A 21,614-nucleotide genomic window follows, 5' to 3' on the forward strand; every position below is an offset into this window, starting at 1 on the left:
AGTATTAGTTATAATTGTCCAAACCTGGAAGAAACTAAAGCATCATTAAGTAGAAAAATGGGTTAATAAACTGTGGCACATTCAGATAATGGAATATTGTTCAGCACTAAAAATGATAAAGCATCAAGCCAAGACAACAAATGAAGGAAATTTATATATGTATTACTAAATGAAAAACCAATCTGAAAAGACTATATACTATGTATTTCCAACTATCTAACATTCTAGAAAACACATAACCATGGAGACAAAAAGGTCCTTGGTTGCTAGTGGTTGTGACTAGGCAGAGAACACAGGTTTTGGGGCAGTGAGACTACTCTATATCCCATATTGGTGAATGCATTTCATTATATGCTTTTCCAAGCACATGTGATTTATAACACCTAGACTGAACCCTAATGTTAGCCATGAACTTTGGGCAATAGCCCTGTGTCTGTGTGTTTTTCAGTTCTGATGGTTGGTCTAGTCAGTAGTGGTCTTAATACTTCAGGCTGTGTCTGAGGGACAGTGGCAAATAAGCACTTTACCTTCACTGCAATATTGCTATGAACCTAAAACTGTTCTGGAAAATTGTCTATTAAAAATCAAAACAGGGTCAAGCATGATGGAGCATAACTTTAATCTCAGCACTTGGGAGGCAGAGGTAGGAGGAGCACTGAGAGTTCGAGGCCACCCTGAGTTTACATTGTGAGTTCCAGGTCAGCCTGAGCTAGAGTGAGACCCTACTTCGAAAAACAAAACAAACAAACAAAAAATCCCAGACAAACAACAAAAACAAACAAACAAAAAAACAAACAAAAAAGTCAAAACAGAGCTGGAGAGATAGCTTAGCAGTTAAGGCACTTGCTTGTGAAGCCTAAGGACTCAGTTTCAATTCCCCAGTACTCACATAAACCACATACACAAGGTGGGGCATGTGTCTGGAGTTTCTTTGCAGTGGCTGGAGACACTGGCATGCCCATTCTCCCTCCCTCCCGCCCTGGCAGCCTCTTTCTCGATTAAATCAATAAATAAGTAAAATACTTTTAAAAATCAAAACAAAAATGTTTGTTGTTCATTCAACTAGTATTTTCTTATTTGTTTTGTCAGTACCAAGGATTGACCCCAGGGCCTTGTGCATGCTAGGCAAGTCTCTACCAGTGAGCTATGTCCCCTGCCCTCAATAGTATTCCTTTGATAACTTTCCCCAACTTTCTCAGTTCACTCTTGCTTGAATGTTTATTAGATGGTCATTATTCATCCTGACACATGCCTCTCTAGTTATCTTTTCTTTTCCCATCTTATTGTCATCTCGTTATACTTTTACAAAGAACTTGTCAACTTTATCTATTACTACTCTATTAACTTTAAAAAGTTTTCTTCTATAACATTCACAAAAATCTCTTCTGTGGATTTTCTCACTTATTAGCACTGCCTTGTATCATTGTTGCAATGTCTTTTCTTATCTCTTGTTGACTACATATTCACTATATGTATGTTTCCTTTTACCCTTTACTTTGTGTTTCTTTTAAGTTCTACTTTCTGTTTATTATTTTATTGCTTAAGTTACAGGTGTTTCTTAGTGTGATGCCTATTTGTGTATTAATATTTAAGAAGTAACTGTGCACACATTAAACACAAACTGAAATTTGTGATGATGAACTGTGTTTATTTACAGCTTAGTTTTATTACAGAAGCATCACGCAAGACGCAGACAGGTTCCTTGTCATGGGGAATCCAAAATGCCAGTAACCAGAGATTTACCCACCTTCAGCCAATCTATTGATAGGATGTCTGTATCTCTCTATTGTGGCATAGTCAGGATTCTAGAAGTCAAGGAGGAAAGGGCTTGAGGATCCCACTTTACAATGGGTAGATTTTTTTTTTTACTTAAATCTCCATTTCCAGAAGGTTTTACCCCATATTTTCAAAAAACATATTTATTTGAAGGAGAGAGAGAGAAAGAAAGAATGAATGAGTGAATGAACATGGGCACACCAGGACCTGTAGCCACTGCAGATGAACTCCAGATGCATGTGCCACTTTGTGCATCTGGCTTTACATAGGTACTTAGGAATCAAACCTGGCTCCTTTGGCTTTGCAGGCAAGCACCTTTACTGCTAAGCTATATCTCCAGTCCCCTCTATATTTTTGCATCCCCCATAGACCATCTCTCTGATGGACCTCCCTGCAGAATGATCACCATTGCCTGACTGAGCAACACACTTGTTCCTAGTTGAGACCTTTGATGAGTGCTTCCCTCCAGCTTTATCGCAACCTACCTATCCTGGAACCTGGAGCCTAAATCAGTGCATTCCCTCTGGATGTGCAGTAAAGGACATCAAGGGTTTTTTTTTTTTTCTGAAGTGTGTATGCATGTGTGATGTGCATGAATGTAGGTATGTGTGTGCACATGCACATGTATGTGGAGACTGGAGTTCAGTATCGGACATCTTGCTCCACTGCTCTTCACCTTACTGCTTCATATATGATCCCACCCTGAACTCCGAGCTCAGCAACTTGACTAGATTAGCTAGCTAGGCAGCATGCCACAAGGATCCTCCCGTTTCTGGGATTACAGACATGCCCTACCCTGCCTGGCATTTTACATGAGTGCTGAAGATCTGAACGCAAGTCCTCATGTTTTACCCACTGAGCCATCTCCTCAGTCCCAAAGCAAGTCTTTGTTGAGGGTTTCTGTCAATGGGGAGCCAATATCCAAGCAATATCCATCAACTTTCCATTTTGCAAAACAAATGTTCATTTTTACATATGGTTGTCACTTTGGAACACTTTAGTTTTACTTATGTGTTGTATTTGTTCCATAAATATATATTTTTTGGTTTTTTGAGATAGGGTCTCATGCTAGTCCAGGCTGACCTGGAACTCACTATATAGGCTCAGGGTGGCCTCGAACTCTCAGCGATCCTCCTACCTCTGCCCCTGCCAAGTGCTGGGATTAAAGGTGTGCACCACCACGCCTGGCTTGTTCCATAAATAATTTTAAAGTACCTTCTGTGTGCTATAGTGAAGAGGGTGCAGGAGCCCAATAGAAACATCTGTCTTCGCAAGACTTACATTATTGGTGTCAGGGCCACGAAAGAAACAAGTAAAATGGAAAATATGTCAGATGGTGGTCAATGCCATGTGTGGGCAAAAGTGATGTATAAAAGGTAGAGAATGTATTGATCAGTGAGATCTCACTGGCGAGGTGACATGTGCTGAAATGTGCAAGTGAGCCTCGCAGTGGGTGAAAAAGTAGGTCTCTAGACCTTGGCTGATTCCGTGATCATAGACAGATGCTCTCCCACTCCGGCAGCATCAGGAGCGTGCTTTCATTAGAACTGTTTTCATAATGCGTATTGTAATAGTTCACTTGCACCTCTGTCTCCATGACTTCATGTAGCCACCCAACATATGGAAGTCTGTATTACTGATGTTTACATCCATACAACCTAAAACCTCATGTTAAATGTCCCACATGATCATTGTTGATTCACTAAATAATGGAAAAGCTATCATGTAAACTGCAGGCTAGTCTCAAACACTAACTCTCCAAACTTGAGGTTAGGAGGCAAAATTAGAAAGGGTTGAACATGTGTTTTTATTTGCTCTCTGAGATCAGAGTCTGTTAATAATCAGGAAAAAAAGATCTTTTTAAGTCTCAGTTACACAATGTATTCAGACAAAATCAGTTACATTCATAGTGTGTGGCTGTTGATCACAATGTATTACTAAGTCATCTGCTGTCACTTTTTATCTCTTGGCCACTTCCTTCTTTGGGTCAGCCAGGAAATGGGGAGCAAGTTTCCCTATGAATTTAGGAAGACAAAGCTGTCTGAGTGAAGTCTGGCCTGTTACTCTATCAGCCTTAGGCCTGAGGATCTTGCTGCCACCTAGAGGTGAAGGGACATGCTGACCAGAAGCAATGGGCAATTTCTGGATGTGCCAGATGGCGGCATGCATGTGCTGGTTGAGCACCCTGGAGTCAGTTGCTAAGCAACATGAAGGAGCAGGTCTAGAGAAGATGAAGTGATGATTTCCCAACAGGGAAAGAAGACTGAGGAGAAGCTCTGCCATGCTTTTCAACCTCTGAGGATTTGAACCTGAGAAAATGACATAGATTCTGAAAGGAGACATTCACTTGTCTTTTACTGTCACTTTAGCTCTGTCCCATGGAATCACTGGACTGAAACTGTTACTCCTAGGCTTCAGCCTTCCTTAATGATTTCCTGCCAGCCTCTTTGTGAACCTGACGTTTATTTTAGAATCCTTCTTGCAGAGTCCCTGAGGTACTTTTCAGGGCCAAGTAGCTTCATAGCCTATGCCCTCATGTAGTACTTGGAGTCTCTTAGTAAAAAAATGCCTCTTTTCCCATGTGCAAAGCTCATGTCTTGACTGAAACTTGCCCTTGAGGCATCTCATCCAAGTGGGATGCCCTGGTGTGATTTCAAGATGGTACTTTTTCCTCATTACTGTCAACCAGTGATTTATTTTATCTAGCCATTCTTTCCATTCCAGCACCTCCATCTTCCTCATAATCTTCCTTGTCTGTCTTTTAATACAACAGGTTTTGAAAGAATAATAATCCTCAGGCTAGAGAGATTGCTTAGCAGCTAAGGTATTTGCCTATAAAGCCAAATGACTCAGATATTATTCCACAGGACCCATGTAAGCCAGATGCACAAGGTGATGCATGTGTCTGGAGTTTGTTTGCAGCAGCTGAAGGCCCTGGTGTTCAAATTTTCTGTCTCCCTTTCTGCCTCTTTCTCTCTCAAATAAATAAAATATATATAAAGAATATTCATCCAGATTCTTTTCTAAGGTTTTCATGCATTTCCTCTCCAAGGTTAAACTATTATTTGTTACAAATATGAATATACATATTTTTTTTATCATTTTTTATACTAATAACTGATTTTGTAAGATTAATCTTTGTACAGCCATGCTGTAACCTCTTCATATAATCATATGGACTCAAAACAGTAGTCTTTTCAGGGAGCTAATCATATTTTTTCCCATTTTACATATGAAGATATTGACACTTTAGAAAGGTTGTAATAGCTACTAAATAGTAGAGTCTGTGTCTGCCTATCTATGTAACAATCAGTTGTAGACCACAGTTGGAAATCCTTGAGGAATTCAGAAATCATGGCATGAGAAAGTTAGGCATCATTCCTTCATAACAGACATTAGATGCAGAAATGTGAGACTTCCTTTGTTTCATAAGGGACACCTTCAGAACAATGCTGAGATTTCTCATAAGCAATTTTCCCCTTCTTGTACAGCACTAATTTTCCAACCCCTATATCATTCTCATTACCGTGAGTCGTGTGTTGTCTTTCCCATGAAAGCAAGCAAACCAGGAGAATTTCTCTCCATTGTATAACTTCTTCCAACTTCTATACATTTCCCTGGGTCTTTTACAGCCTCAATTGGGTTTTCCTTCCTATCTCTCTTTTCTGTCCACTGACTATGTCAAACATATCTTGTCCACAAATTCCAATCACAGTACTGTCAATTTTACCAGTGGCCTCACATTGCTAATTGTACGTGATTTCTGTAGCCATGGTGGTTTGAATATAAAATATCCATCACAGTCCCACGTGTTTATGATTAAGCCTCATACTTGATTCCTACCTGGTGAAGCCTTTGCAAGGGTATGACCTTGCTGGAGGAGGTATGTTACTGGGGCCAGGCCTTGGAATTTTGGGGTCCAACCCACTTGCCAGTGTAAGCTAGCTCACTCTTGTTGCTCCCTCCCAGCTGATATGACAAGATGTGAGTCCCTGCTCTCTGGCATTGCCTTGCATTTAACATCACGAGGAAACTCCCCCTCAAAACTGTAAGCCAGAAACAAACCCTTTCCTTCCATAAGCTCCTTCTGGTAGACTGTCTTGTCCTAGCAGTAAGAAGGCAACTGCTACCTCATTTTTCCTGGAATTATCAAAACCATGTGAAATGACCATTTAAGAACCATGTCCCGTGAGCATCAGCATCACTGCTTGTTTGTACCTTCTATTTCACTCAGCAGCTCCTCCCTGAAAAAACCTGGCTGGCTCATGGCTAGTCCATTGCTAGTTCAAGACTGTTCAATCTTCATCCTTCACCTGTAGACATCGAGTAGCAGAGGGTTAGCCAGAACTTCTTCTTTCTCTGCATTTCCTAATCCAGTGAAGTTGTACCCTGGCCTATGCTTCCAATAGGGAGGCAGCCCTGCATGTGAGTTCATCCCACCTAAGCTCAGGTCTAGGTTGGGAACCAGAGCAGGTCTAGAGACAGAGACTCTGTCTTGGAACATTGACCCGATGATATCTATTTTGCCCAAGATTAGGGGCCAGATGGTAGTGACAGTCTCTTGATGGCCAAGGTTGACAATAAACTGGGTCATACGGTGTTGCAGTCTGGTTTGTGTTGCTGGTAGAAATCATGCCACCAAGAGCAGCTTCTGGGAAAAAGAGATTTTTCTTGGCCTACAGGCTTGAGGGGAAGCTCCACGATGGCAGGGGGAAACGATGGCATGAGCAGAGGGTGGACATCACCCCTGGCCAACATAAGATGGACAGTAGCAACAGGAGAGTGTGCCAAATACTGGCTATAACACCCATAAGCCCGCCCGCAACAATACACTGCCTCCAGGAGGTATTAATTCCCAAATCTTCATCAGCTGGGAACCTAGCATTCAGAACACCTAAGCTTATGGGGGACACCTGGATCAAACCACCTCACTCCAGACTTGCATATAAACAGAGACCAGGGCAGTCTGTATTGGGTGTGGGTCTCTGGCCCACTCCAAGGCTGAAAGCGATATAGGCCAAGCCTGAGTCTGTCCAGTCAACATGCAGGACAGTATCTAATGCCAGAGCAGATCTAAAGGCTAGATGTATCAGCTTTCGCCTAGATATAGAGAACTTTGGCTTTTATCTGGTGCTAGGTCCCCCTCAAAAGCAGACCCAACTCCGGTCTCTAAGGCAACATCCTGTGCTAGCTGGCTTTGTACTCCGACCCATGGTGGATGGGGTTTTGCTCTGTACTACGCTGCCTAAGGTTTAGTCAGTCAACAGCCTGGCGAATGTAATCCTTGCTGCTCAGTGTGGCCTGGGGCAGATGTTGTGGGGGCTCTGCCAGATGCTGGGTTTCACCATGGTGGGTCTGGTATAGGTTTTCTGTCTGTGATGATGATTTAATTCCTTCTCCCTCTCTTCCTGATGCTTGGAATTGGGGAAAATGTTGACATGGACAACTCTTTTCTTGCTACCTCTTTAATGTGTCTTTTCTTATGATTAAACTCAACCTAGGAACTCTTCTCTCTCAGCTGGCTTCTGCAGCTCTTAGGAAGGTAGTTCAGGGTGTGAGTAACCATCCGTTTTGGGCTGTTTGTGGGAAGAGGGTCACTGAAGAATGTTCCTCAGGTGCCTTCTTGCTCTGCTTCCTGGAAACTCTGCCTCTTAATGAAACCAAATGGATCCAACACAGCCCAGAGAGTAAAGACACCCAAGCTTTAGGAAGCTAGATACTTGATTCAATGAATAGTTACATATTCAACAAATGTCTATTGAATATCTACTGTGTGCTAAGTGCTATTTTAGGTGCTAGGAGAACAGAAATGAACAGCAGCCAGTCCTCCCAACCCCGTCCACAGACCACTTCCACTCTAGGACAGAATTCAGCTAATAAAATGAATGAACTAAAACTGGGAAAATACTATGTTGCTAAGTAAATAAATAATGAAGAGAGGAGGAAAACATTTATGTTAACAGAGAGGATCCAGTCCATGTTCTATTTTATAAAATGTACCCAATACGATTGAGCAAAAGTAAAGGGTGCAGAATGAGCTGGGCACATACTCTGTGAAAATATATAAATAAGTTGGGGGACATTTAGCAATTATTATAAGAGACTTAGGTATTCAGGACTGAGTCACATATGAATTACAGCGCTAACATTGGTGATGCGAGTGTTTTTTTTTTTTTCTTCCCCTTAAAGGTGTTAATGCACATTTTCTGAACAACAAGAAGTTAGTTGACAAAAGAAAGTTAAACGACATGGACATGGTTTCAGAAGACTTTTAAGTCAGTCTATCTAGTTGCCTTTCACTAGCTGTGTGAACTCAGGTAAGTCATTTCATTTTGAACACCAATTTATCCTGCAGCAGTAGAGATGAAAGCCGATGGAAACTGGATGCTTACACCTGGTGGCAGGAGTTATCACACTGTAGGGGTGAGTACTGCCTCAATGTTTCTTTCCTTCCCAGCTTGTGAAAGTACTTTGTGAATTGTAAAACACCAGCCAGTTGTTATGATGGCTAATACCACGTTATCGAATCGCAGTACTGTGAACTCTTGCAGTCCTGAAGCCGCCAAGTAGATCTGGAAGCATTTCTTTTAATATAAACTCATCATGTAACAAATATTTTGTTTATTATATCTTTGTGGTGCTTGGGGTAGAAATCAGAGTACTCTACCACTTAACTCAACAAATAAATTTAAACAGTAAACAGATTATGGAGCTAAATGCAGATTTTATGCTTATGAGATAAACTTCAGAAAAAATTCTTAATTTTATATATAAATGTAATTAAAATGTGATTGTGTTATTATCTAAGTGAGTTACAGGTAAATTAAAATTTCCCATAAGTAGGCAGCATGCTGAGTTGATTATCATGTTGCAAACACTCAAGCAAAGTAGGTTTTCTTCCATGTTCTCATCAGCAGTACAGGGACAGTTGGTTAGCTTTATCATTCTAGGTATTTCAATTTGATTTCTTATGTTGAAAATTATGCTGATAAGATTTTGTGTTTTCTTTCATGAAGTCTCATATGTAAGTAGAGCTACCATCAATGTGTGTGTGTGTATATACATATACATATATATATACATATACATATACATGTATATATATATATATACATATACACATATATATGTGTATACACACACACATACATGGAGAGAGAGAGAGAGAGAGAGAGAATGGGCACATCTGGGCCTCCAGCCACTGCAAATGAACACCGATGAAGGCACTGCTTATGCATCTGGCTTATGTGGGTGCTGAGGAATTGAACCTGGGTCGTTAGGCTTTGAAGGCAAGTGCTTTAACTGCTAATACATCACTCCAGCCCAGGACGAATGGTTTTTAACAATGGCAAACAGTGAAAGTGTAGTCTTCTCAATCTAAGACCACAGGGAAATTCATAACATGAAAAATATGAGCTTTGCATCTTACCTTACATCATATATCAAATAATTCAAACCATATCACACACAAGAAAGTTGAAAGTTGAGGCTAGAAAGTTTCTAGAGGAGAACATAGCAGAAAAAGCTTCTGATCATGAGTTTGGAATAGACTGCTGAGATATGACACCAAAGTGTGAGCCAAGAAGGAACAAATTTGTGAATTGTATTTCATCTATTATTTCCATGTGACAAACTGTATACTTGAAATGTAAGCCCTGTGTCATCTGCCCCATGCCTCAACAAGTAGGCCATAGAAATCACAGGAGCAAAGTCCTGTGTTCTAAAAGTTCCCGATGCATTGTTTGTCCTCTGCAGAGGAACTTTCACAATACAAGGGACCATTTTGCTTAGGAAGCTTTGTTTTTCACATGTTTTATCTAATTCTTGCTTACTGTGTTATAAACATTTATTTATTTTCTCCTTGAGGAGATATTAACCACTCACCTTGTTTATTTTGAAAGTAGAGGTGGAATTGATTTTTTTGTGATGTAATCACACATGTTTTGGATTTCTTACAGGCTAACCCCAAAACTATGTGATGGAGAGTCGATATAAGGAAATACTGCTGCTGGTGGGCCTGGATAACATCACTGATGAGGAACTGCAGAGGTTTAAGTTCTTTCTTCCTGATGAGTTTACGATTGCCAAGGGCAAACTGGAGGCTGCAAACAGGCCAATGCTAGCTAACTTGATGATTCAGAACCAGGGTGTGAAGTTTGCAGTGACAAAGACCATTGCCCTTTTCAGGAAGTTGAATTATATGCATGTAGCAACCAGTCTGGAGGAAGAGAAACAGAAAGGTAAGTGTAGCAGTTAATTAACTCCCAGTTGCTAGGAGACAACACTCAAATAGAAGTAGTTTATGAGAGAAAACAACTTCTTTCAGGTTTACAGTTTTTATTTATTTTTATTTTATTTTTTTACTTATTTGAGGGAGGGAGGGAGAGAGAGGGGGAGAGAGAAGAGGGAGAGAGAGAGAATGGGTATGCCAGGGCCATCAGCTGCTGCAAACTAACTCCAGAATCATGTGCCACCTTGTATATATGGTTTATGTGGGTCCTGGGTAATCGAACCTGAGTTCTTTGGCTTTGCAGGCAAATGCCTTAACCGCTAAGACATCCCTCTAGCTCCAGGCTTAAAGTTTTGAAGGGAGTTTCACCAATACAAGGAAAGCACGGCAGCCGGCTTACAATGTCACATATTGCAGCCGGGAGAGCAGCTCTGAGCACAAAGTCAGCTACACTAATCAGCGCCATGGGTCCCCCTTAGCAACATTCCTCCTGCAGCAAAACTCCACTTCCCAAAGGCTCTATCAGCTGGGAATTAGAAAGCTTAGTAACAAATCTTTGACGCTGTGCCAAATTTTACATTCAAAACACGACAGAAGGCATGAGTCTCCCATCTCTGATGACATCAGATATGTGAGACTTCACTACATAATGAGGAATGCCTCTGCTAACTTAGGCACTAACTTCACTCTCAGTGTCACCATCTCTTTGCCCCTGTCACTGAGCATCACTAAGAAGTGTCTGTTATAAATTCTGCAGAGCTACCTTGGCATTAGAGAATACCCTCGCCTTCCAACCATCAGGGTTGCTAGTCACCATTTCATCATTTCTACCTTTGCCAGTCTTTGCCTCCCAGTCCACTTGGAGAGATCTTGGACACACGGTGTGGGAAACATTTTGTTTTCCTCTGGGGCAATGCAAACACACATCTCTCACCCCAGATAGGTGACATAGATGACAAACAACAGCCTGAGTAGACCCAAACCAGTTTTGGTGAACCCATGAGATTAGGGTTACTTACAGAACAGGGTGAGGGGTTGCTTATGGGAGCAATGGAAACCCCAAAGCAGTATTCCACCTGGATGATCACCTCCCCACAGCCTGGTATGTGCAGCTTCCTGTTGGGATTACCCTTGCAGATGCTCTTCCCTCAGTCTTAGGGTAAGGGCCTTCTTACAGGCTGTGAAAACCCCAAAGCAGCTGTATCATCAGGAAGTCTCGTCCCATTCTGGACGACAGCCTTCCAGCAGCTGCTTTGACTCCAGGGCGCTCCATCGCGGAGGAGCCCACTATGGCGTACGTGATGACTCCCGGGAGCTGCTTCTTGGAGCGCACTACTGCCTGCAGGGAGCTCAGCTGACCAGAGTCTTGAGCACACTGCCTGACTTGCAGGCGGCTCAGTCAGAGTGTATCATTCCCAAGCAGTTGTTTTCCCTTTAACTAGCAATAGGGTGAGGTCTTGCAATGTTTTACTCAGACAACATGTTGACTCCCTGAGCTTCCTTTCTCACCTCAGGAGTAATGTTTCAATTTCTGATTAACATTGGTCAATGTCTGCCCTGTGTTTATCATTCCTATAACGTTGGGGAGTGGTCATGTGATCTTATGATTTGTGGCTCTTCGAGACCTCTTGGCTCCCTCCTCCCTTCAAGAGGAAATAGTTTAGTTGTGAGGAATCATCTGCTGTACAACAATACACAGAAAGTTAAGATTCAAGGCCCCAGTTACACAGTATGTATGGCTCTCCCACATCATTGAAGGCTTGAAGGTCATGTAAAGAAGATACAGCACTAAAACGTCATGCACTGGGGTATTAAGTCCCCTTGCGCCTCCTCATAGGCTATTCATTTCTCTTCTGTGGCATGGTCCCCCCTCTGTCTTTCCTCAGGGCAAACTGACTCTTTGGTCTGCTCTTTGTCTCAAATGTAGATGACAAAGTGGATTTCCCAGGACACAAAGACCATTTTTCTATGACCAACTTCCTTCAATGGTGTGCATTTTGCTTAAGATCCTAATTGTTCCCTCAGGACAATTGATATATCCTTGTGTATATGATATATCCCATTATGACTAACAGGAGGAAAGAAAGGATGCCTCACCAAGACTCCCCAAAGTAACAACCTCCAAGTGTAATAGTTTCAGGATACTAAGTAAAACTGTAGCAGCACAATTCCAACAGTTTTCAAAGAGTATTGGTGTGTGCAAGTGTGCTCATGAGATGTGTGTGTGTGTGTGTGTGTGTGTGTGTGTACAGCATAAAAATAAGCGGAGCTCTTATATGTAAGCTTATGGAATCTAAGCAAGGCTATTTTAGTGATGGCCTACCATACAGTTCCAGACAGATGAAAAACATCATGTACTTTCAGAGGCACTTTAGAGAAAGGAATGATTGTGCCAAGCTCTTTATTTTTATTGGACAAAATTAGCAGATGTACTTCCTAGACATGGCCACGAGGTGGAAGTAAGTACACATAATAAGGTCCAAGCAACTACAGCATTTTGTTTTACAAAGCATTGGGGGAAAAGGCTGAAGGTGTTGGGGAATGTTTCTTGTTGTTCCTTAAATCACGAATTTTTTTTTTTTTCTGGAAAGAATAAGACTAAATGCCCCCAACTGAGAGATTTTCTACATTTGAATTTTCCTGGGGATATTCCTGGGATTTTTGTCATCCTGATTAGGTAAAAATGATCTTCTTTGGGGCTGGGAAGATGGCTTAGCCCTTAAGGCACTTACCTGCAAAACCTAAGGACCCAGGTTTGATTTCCCAGTAACCATGTAAGCCAGATGCACAATGTAGTGCATGTGTCTGGAGTTTGTTTCCAGTGGCTAGAGGCCCTTGGCTTGCCCATTCTATCTCTCTATCTGCCTCTGAAATAAACAAACAAACAAACAAACAAACAAACAAACAAATAAGATTTTCTTTGGGACCTGATTGTAAACTCAGAATGGAGTGGCACCTTTGTAAGCTTTATCTACAAGTCAACACACTTCTATTTATAGTTTTAAAATTCCACTCAAAGCCATCTTTGGCCTAATTGGACAGTAGAAAATTTGCTTCTAGTTATGATGGAAAATGCTTTTGTTTTGTTTCCCACAAGTTTCATCTTTTTTTTTTTTTTTTTTTTTTTTTGCTACATGTTCAGCATGTATGCCATTTCATTCATAACCTTGCCTCATGAGATGTTGGGGAGATCTGAATGAATCTTTAATAACAGCAGGGTCAATCATCAGTATATGGGTGGGGCTTAAAACTATATAAGGTCATGAAAAGCATGATAACAAAAGCTAACTGAATCTGACCACTGTCATATAAGATTAAAGGGAAAGAGTGAGAGCCCAAAGAGCCTAACTGGTACAGTCATGATGTCACAGTGAGTACTGGAGGAGGGCCCTCAGTGGACTCTATTGGAGAAAAGATATGAGTATAACCCAATAGGAATATGAAAATATGCAATGTGTTCATACAATGAAGTTCACAATTAATAAAAATGCCTAAGAGATATTTTTATTTATCTATTTGCAAGGAGAGAGAGATAGTAAGAGAAAATATGGATATGCCAGGGCTTCTTGCCACTGCAAATGAGCTCCAGATGCCTGTGCCTGCTTGTGCATCTTGCTTTACATTGGTACTGGGGAATTGAACCTTGTTTTGTCAGGTTTGGCAAGCAAGTGCCTGTAACCACTAAGCCATCTCTCCAGCTCCCAATTTAAGAAATTAAAAAAAGAAAACAGTTTTGAGTAATGCATTGTAGCCATTCAGGAGGAAATGATCTGAAGAGAGAATGTCAAGCCACAAAGATTATGTATGTGGTTTGATGATTTAGTCTGACAAATTTTCTTGTCTTCCCAAACATGATTTTTGAAACCCAGAGCTCCAGAGTGGGGTGGTAATGGTCTGAAGTCACTGAGGGGTATTTGAGTACAGATGGCTAACTTCTGATCTTCCCATGGATATTAGAGGGTGCATGCACTAGGGGGAAGACCATTGTATGAGTTCCCTGGGAAATTATAAGAGGATGGGTTAGTGATTACGAACAATTTTTTTCCTTAAAATTTGAAAGTAAAAGATTGAGAATTATAGATGAAATTAATGAAATACATACATCTGATTATTAAGGAAAGTGATAGACTTATGGGGGGAAGATGTGCTCTCCAAACATTTCCTTGGTATGACTATGAAAGTACAAAATGGTTGATGTGATTGAAGGGAAGGGCATGCTCATCCCTTGGCCTCCTTTTGCTTTTTTCCCTTCAATGTTGCCAGCAGGGAAGTGATGCTTTTTTAAAATCTTCATATCTCTTAAAACTAGTTTCAGAGAACTAACTTACCATTGGATGGTTAGTCTAACTTCTTCTAGGGCATAGATATCTCTGCAATATACTAGAAAAAGTCAAGTATTTTCTGTTCTTTTGAATGTAGTATCAGAGAACTTACTATGTGATATGAACTATTAGGTCTATTCATTAAATCATTTTTTCTAATAAAATCAAAGGGATGGTCTTATTATATCTGTCTAGAACTTCCCCAGTCCTGTCAGAAATAGCCCCTGATAATTTTATGAGCCACTTTGCCTAATAGAGTCTTAAATAACTGAGAATGATCATCTTGATATATGGTTATTTTAAAATCAAAATTAGGAGTTTCCTTTATAGAATTAAATTTAACCTGACCATAGCCCCGGAGGACTCAAACCATATCATACAGCTGCATTATGGTGACACATGTCTTTTACTATTCTGAAAATTCAGTTGATAATGCATTCATGATAAATGAGAGGGAAAAAGATCCAAAGATTGTAAAAAAGAAAAGTGAAGCAGAAATGTGTTCCATGGCTCCCGCCCCAAGCAGAAGTGATGTCAGCAAGCTGGGTGCTACACCAGAAGCCTCTCCTCCGACTCAGGTAAGAGAGCAAGCGAAGTGGCCTTCATCCACAGAGCAGTCTCCAGCAGCTATCCCTGCCATTGTGCACATCAAGCCTTCCGTTCTTCATCTCAGAGCAGGCGAGTGCAGAAAGCAAGGCAATGAGGTATCAAAAAAAAGTGTTTTGGTAGCAAAAATAAAGAAAAACAGTTTCCAATTCAAATCTTTTTTTTAAAAAAAATTTATTTATTTATTTATTTGAGAGCGACAGACACAGAGAGAAAGACAGATAGAGGGAGATAGAGAGAATGGGCGCGCCAGGGCTTCCAGCCTCTGCAAACGAACTCCAGACGCGTGCGCCCCCTTGTGCATCTGGCTAACATGGGACCTGGGGAACCGAGCCTCGAACCGGGGTCCTTAGGCTTCACAGGCAAGCGCTTAACCGCTAAGCCATCTCTCCAGCCCCAATTCAAATCTTTATAAACATTTATGGACTGGCTAATCTCTGTCACATCTGGTCATATTCACACGCTGCTATTAGCTGGATTCTATTTGGAGAAAACTCGGAGATAAATGGTAGTTTTCTGGAAGTATATTTAAGGATACCTCTGGAATTAATACTTATGAGGAAGTAAAAGAAGTAGGAGAATGAGGGAGAATTTCAGATTCAGCAAAGACTCCAGCCCCAGCTCTCAGGGGACTTGGTAGAGCCTTTAAGATCGGCTGCCAGTGTTGGCATAATGTGGATGGGCTGGGCAAGCCCTGTGTACACTGTATATCCCTTCATTTGCCAGGCCTAGGTGGCTCTCTTTAGCTGACAGAATGCAACTTGGAGAATCTCAGCACCCCCTCCTCCTGGAGCATGTCAAAGGAAGTCAAGAGCTCCACCCCAAAACTCATCAAGCACCTGTTAACTTCATGTCTTGGGAATTAGATGTCTTGCCGTTTTGTAAACGTATGAGCTGAGAAATCAGCCATGTGTACTTACGTTTCCTCCATTCTGTGTGTCTAGAGCAATCACTTCTGTACTCGACCTATAAAGTTCTAGAGTTGTCATGGAGACATATGCAAGTTTAAATGCCACATTCCTGTAACCAGTAATAAAACACATATACTATATAGCCTGAACGATCCAAAAAAATATACCAGGGACCAAAGACTTGAAATTTTGTAATGGGCTTCAGTGAAGTTGACATTTTTCTGTCAAATCAAGTGTGGCGCATCGCAGACCCATGCCCAGAGATCTGATTCAGAATATGCTCGGCCTTATATCATTCCCCCCCCTGCCTCCCCAACATTTCCCTTCAGTCTTTGGATAGCAAGTTGTTTTTGAAAAGTAGTATTGCTTCTAAAACACAAATTGAAAAATAAATTTCATGACCCTCTTAATTTGGCAAAACAGAAAATACAAAGATAAGAATAAAATTTACCCAAGATCATATTAGCTTCAGAAAATGGAATTTCGCAGTGATAATATACAATGTGATAATACAGTGTGTTGGTGTGCATTATTTACTTATTTATCTAAATTATTTATTTGGTAAAAAGGCACAATACTGTGCATTTTCTTTAGGATCTTTTATTAACTTAATAACATTGTCATATTTTTCCTATAAAATATTTTAAATATTTTCATAACAATTCGTGTTACTGTAATACTTTATTTGATCAAATGCTCTTTTAGTATTTAAATTATTTCAATTTGTGTAGTTACAAATAAAACGATATAACTTTAATGCAAGCCTGTGTGTATAATACATTGTTTCTAAGGTAAATTTATGAGGTAGAATTTTTTTCTAATTTTCTATCTCCTTCTAATCCATTTATCTCTTCCCTAGAGTTCTTCTTTTTCTCAATTAAATTTACTATGTCATTTTTGTAGGTGTATGTGTGTTGTGTATGCATATATGTGCATATATGTGTTCATATGTGTGTAGGCACATTCATGTGTATGCAAGTGCGTGTGGACACCACAGGACAACCTTGAGGGTCATCCTTAGATATACACTGTCCACCTCTTTTTGAGACAGCGTCTCTCATTAGTCTGGAGTTCAACAAGTAGGTGAAACCAGTTATCCAGTGAAGCCCAGGGATCTGTCTGCCTCTCTGTCCTGCACTGGGGTTACAGATGTACACCACCATGCCTGACATTTTTATGTGGGTACTGGGTTTGAAACTCAGGTCCTTGTTCTTGGAAGGCAAGTACTTTACTGAGGGCATTCTCACCCCAGTCTCTTATATTAATTTTAAAATATTTTATTTATTTATTTGTAGGCAGAGAAATACTGAGGTAGGGGGAGAGATAGAGTATGGGTACACTAAGGCCTCTCTCCACTGTCAGCCAACTCCAGATGCATGCACCACTTTGTGCATCTTTCTCATGTGGGTACTGGGGACTTGAGCCTTGGCCCTTAGGCTTCACAGGCAAGCACCTTAAGTGCTAAACCATCTCTCTAGCCTTCACTCCAGTCTCTTCATCTGTACTTTTAGTATGCATAGGAATATCCTTTGGAAATTTGTAGAGTTCAATGGCAGTCACTGAGCTCCTTGGCTCTTATACAGGAGTAAATGAAATACTCAGGACTTACTGGATGGAGAAACTAGGGAATCATATGCCCCAGTAGGGTCAATAGAAGACAGAATTAGATTCACCCTGCTGTGTTGGTGATGATCCAGATATTTTGTGCATTCTATGTAAATTACATGGCAAAGTAAGGATTCCTATTTAGGGACCCCATCTTAAAACCTGTTACATTGCCTTAATTGAACATAAGACTTGAAGTATTCCTTCTGTGTTTTGTTTTGTTGTTTCTGTAGATAATTTCAAGCTTCTAATCTTTTCCTAACTCCTCTCTTGACCTTTGATTCTATCCTAATTTGCCTTCCTGGGTTTTTGTGCTGAGGTTAGCTCCATAAAGCCACATTCACTCACAGCTAATGTTTTTCTTCTGTTGTCTCAGCCCGAGAAGAAGGCCCTGGTGGTCCAGCAAGGATCCCTCAGGGAATGCCTGAAGAAAGAGTCTCTGACAGTCCTGGTGCTGAAAGCAATGAAGCCCTTCAAGTTTCAGACCCAAGAAGGGGAGCAAGAGATGTTCCATGCCACAGTAGCTACGGAGACAGATTTCTTCTTTGTGAAAGTTTTCAATACACAGCTGAAAGATAAATTTGTTTCAAGGAGAATAATTGTCATATCCCAGTATTATCAGCACAGAGATTATCTAGAGGTGAATAGCTCTTCTATTGTGTCAGATGCTAATTCTGACCAAAAAGTCAGTGTTCCACAGAGTATTATCAGGAAAGCTGGTGAAACTCCGAAGATAAGTAAGCTTCAGACTCAGCCCCCGGGGACGGTTGTGAATGGGGTGTTTGTAATCCAGAAGGTAAGTCTCTGGATGTAAGTTTATATTGCTTAGTAGGGATAATATAAGCTTTAAAGGGACTATAAAATTATTTGTTTCAATGTTTTTATTTTCTGTGCAAAGAATCTCAGACAAATAAAACCAAGGTACTAAGGACTTGCAGTGTTAAAATGTGGCAAAACTCATATACACACCTTCAGAGAGTTTTATAACTGTTTAATAAACTTTTATAGGAACCATGTGCTTTTTATAATATTTTTATTTATTTTTATTTATTTATTTGAGAATGACAGAGAGAGAGAGAGAAGGAGAGAGGGGGAGAGATTGAGAGGGAGAGAATGGACGCGCCAGGGCTTCCAGCCCCTGCAAACGAACTCCAGATGCGTGCGCCCCCAGGTGCATCTGATCTGGCTGATGTGGGTCCTGGAGAATTGAGCCTCAAACCTGGGTCCTTAGGCTTCACAGGCAAGCGCTTAACCACTAAGCCATCTCTCCAGCCCAACCATGTGTATTTTTAAGTCACTATTGATATGAATGCCCTGAAGTTGAGTTAGAAGCACATTAATTGACCTAAATGACTAATAACTAGAGCAAGATTAAAGAACTGATATTAGATGAAGGAAATGTAAGAGTTTGTGTGAGGAGACTTAGTAGATGTGAGAAATCATTAAATACAATGACCCTGAGCCTCAGGGAACTAGTCTTGTGTGACTTACTTTTTTCTGGTCTAGGAAAGAACTTGAAGAGCCACAGAGAGGAAACCTACTGTGTCTGTAGCCAGGGCCAAGGCTGACTCTCTTTAATTAGTTGTAGAGAAGCTGATAGGGGTATTATAGCTACAAAATTCAGGCATAAAATGAGCTCAGATAGGAAAGCCATGATTTCTTTCTCTGTTTTGAGCCTTATGTCTGACAAACTACCCACTAACGGCTACTCATTTATCCCACAAAATTAAATCTCATTTCAACTATTGTCAGTCTTTTAAGTAACTGATCACCATCCTGCTCCTTTCCAATCTGGACTTGAATGCAAATGATTTTTGTGTTCAATTCCTCTTACTCAGACTCTTTTCTAGGTCTTGAATTATTGTCTCATGGGTCTCCTGGAATTGTTGCTTTATTAAGTGTCCTCTGACCTAAGGTCTTCATTTCCTCTGACTCCACACCTAGTGCTTATTGCTTCTATAGCCTATTCTGGCCTCCCAAAGGAAAGGAGCTTAATACTGGAAATAAGGATGCAAGAAACAACATGCTTTTAGTAAGACATAATTCCCTTCTCCATCTGAACTTGATAGTCTCTATTACATATAAGCCTATTCGTTTTGATGGTAGAATTTCTCCTTAATTTTCTTTTTATAGGCTTCCTCTGTCATATCTGATATCTGATTAATGTAATATTCATTAATCAGCTTATTATTAAAGATTGCATGTTGTTTTATTTTTACAGAAAACAGAAAGAAAGGATAGTGTATTATTCGACCTAAATGACAACACAGGAAGGATGAAAGCATTGGTGCTTGGAAATCAAAGCAAAGTACCATGTGCAAAAGGGGACAAGCTTAGACTTACATTCTTTGAGGTGTCAAAAAGTGGAGAGAAACTGCAGCTGACATCTGGAGTTCACAGCCTCATTAAGGTAGGAACTGCATGGAGGAAGATCAACTATGCAAAAGGAATAGCATTTTGTGTTTTGTGTCAGAAAGCTGACCATGTTCTGCTGAACAGGATATGGTATGAAATACCCTGATATTTTCTATACCTTCATCTCACAGAAGTGAAGTACCTTTTTTTTTAAAGAAAATATCCATCTTTAATATACAATGACAAAGTCTTAGGTGTCACAAGGAAGGGAAGAGACCATACTGGTCCACAAAGACCCCTGCAAAGTTTTCCTATGTCACATTATAAGTCTAATGCAGACAGCTTGCACAAAGTCACACATGCCATTCTGACAAATGCACATCAAAGTATATCTAGACCATGATCACCTTGAAGACACACTTTTGAGTCAATACAAATATTTCTGTTTCTACCATCATCTAGAACAGTTGCATTAATATAATCCTGATTCTTGTATTGTCATTATGCCCTCATATCTGTCCTACTGACACTGCTTTTCTCTCTCCCCATGACTCTACATTGTGTGCACTGGATGCTGTCTCTCTTAGTATGAGTGGGATAGGGAAATTTGCAAGAGAGATACAGTAGTCATTAATAGATTAGGAGGGAGGGTATATGGATTTGATGAGATAGAAGATGCACTTTATGAGAACAGAGTCACCATAAGTGGAAGGAAGTTACTGCTGAGCTCTATCTCACAGTATTTTTTTTCTTCATCCAGGTTATTAAAGCCAAAAAATAAAAATAAAAACCAAGATGGAAATGACCAATTGATGTCAACTCAACTATGCAACATTTTGTTGAAGAATACCTTATAAACCCTCTTCTATCAGATTGTGAGTTACCAGAAAGCAGCAGTTTTCAAGCCCATTCCACCTCCCCTCACACACACTGAGTAAATTAGTTGGAAGAGAACAATTACTAGAAAAAGAACTTATTTTAAGATATCCATATATTTTTACAATGAAGCAAATTTCTCATTCATTAATTCTTGGTTTCATTAAGGGTAGAGATAGAACTCATATATCAACAGTGATGTTGTAGTTTTTCAATAAATATCTGTTGAATTAATAAATTCTTAATTCAAAATGTTCATTATATATGCATAGCTATATAAGACATTATGATCAAAATATGTAACAAAACTCACAGGAGACCTAATATGGAAAAATTGTGTGGTGGTTTAACATGTCATGTATAGCCTCAACTGTTTGGGATTAAGTCTCATTCTCAATCCCCAGCTGGCAAGAACTTTGGGAAATAGAGCTTTCACAGAGGAGGTATACCATTGGAGTTCAATATGAGGTGTACTAGACCAGCCTTACTGAGTGCTCACTAGGCACCTCACCCTTGTTAATGTGTACGATGTCATGCCCAGTCTCTATTGTCATGCTTTCCTCACCATGATGAAACTTTCCCTCATGACTATATGCCAAAATAAATCTTTTCCTCCCATCAACTACTTCTGGTCAAGTGTTTTATCCAACAACAAGAAGGTAATCTCAACAGTGTATAAACCTGAAGCCATTAGCACCTTAACTAATAATCTCAGGAGTATAATTAACTAATTAGTAAATAAGAATTTGCTTGCAGTTAGGATGTTTATTAAGTGTTGGAAAATTTTGTTCTAGGGCTGGAGACATGATTCAGGAATTAAAATCAGTTTTTATACAAATCTTAGTGCCTGAGGGGACCTGAGGCTGCCCAAGTCCAGCACTCATAGCTTCATTTTGGTGTTCTGATCCTAATATCTCTTCTGTCTTTTGATTA

The 21,614-nt window shown here is 40.2% G+C and overlaps 1 protein-coding gene across 6 annotated transcripts in view; it reads left to right on the forward strand.

Moving 5' to 3' along the window:
- The window catches only part of Aim2 (absent in melanoma 2), an 88,844-nt gene extending 67,541 nt beyond the window's left edge, over positions 1 to 21,303 (forward strand). For all 6 annotated transcript variants that reach the window (XM_045131935.1, XM_045131947.1, XM_045131942.1 and 3 more), the window contains 6 exons: positions 7,966 to 8,093; positions 9,735 to 10,016; positions 14,755 to 14,906; positions 17,827 to 18,246; positions 19,672 to 19,860; positions 20,566 to 21,303. In XM_045131935.1, the coding sequence (XP_044987870.1) occupies positions 9,755 to 10,016; positions 14,755 to 14,906; positions 17,827 to 18,246; positions 19,672 to 19,860; positions 20,566 to 20,586 (1,044 nt within the window). In that variant the 5' untranslated portion in view covers positions 7,966 to 8,093; positions 9,735 to 9,754 and the 3' untranslated portion in view covers positions 20,587 to 21,303. The remainder of the gene's footprint in view (positions 1 to 7,965; positions 8,094 to 9,734; positions 10,017 to 14,754; positions 14,907 to 17,826; positions 18,247 to 19,671; positions 19,861 to 20,565) is intronic.
- The last annotated feature ends 311 nt before the right edge of the window (positions 21,304 to 21,614 follow it).

The sequence above is a fragment of the Jaculus jaculus genome, chromosome 1, assembly GCF_020740685.1.
Source record: "Jaculus jaculus isolate mJacJac1 chromosome 1, mJacJac1.mat.Y.cur, whole genome shotgun sequence".
Taxonomy (NCBI): domain Eukaryota; kingdom Metazoa; phylum Chordata; class Mammalia; order Rodentia; family Dipodidae; genus Jaculus; species Jaculus jaculus.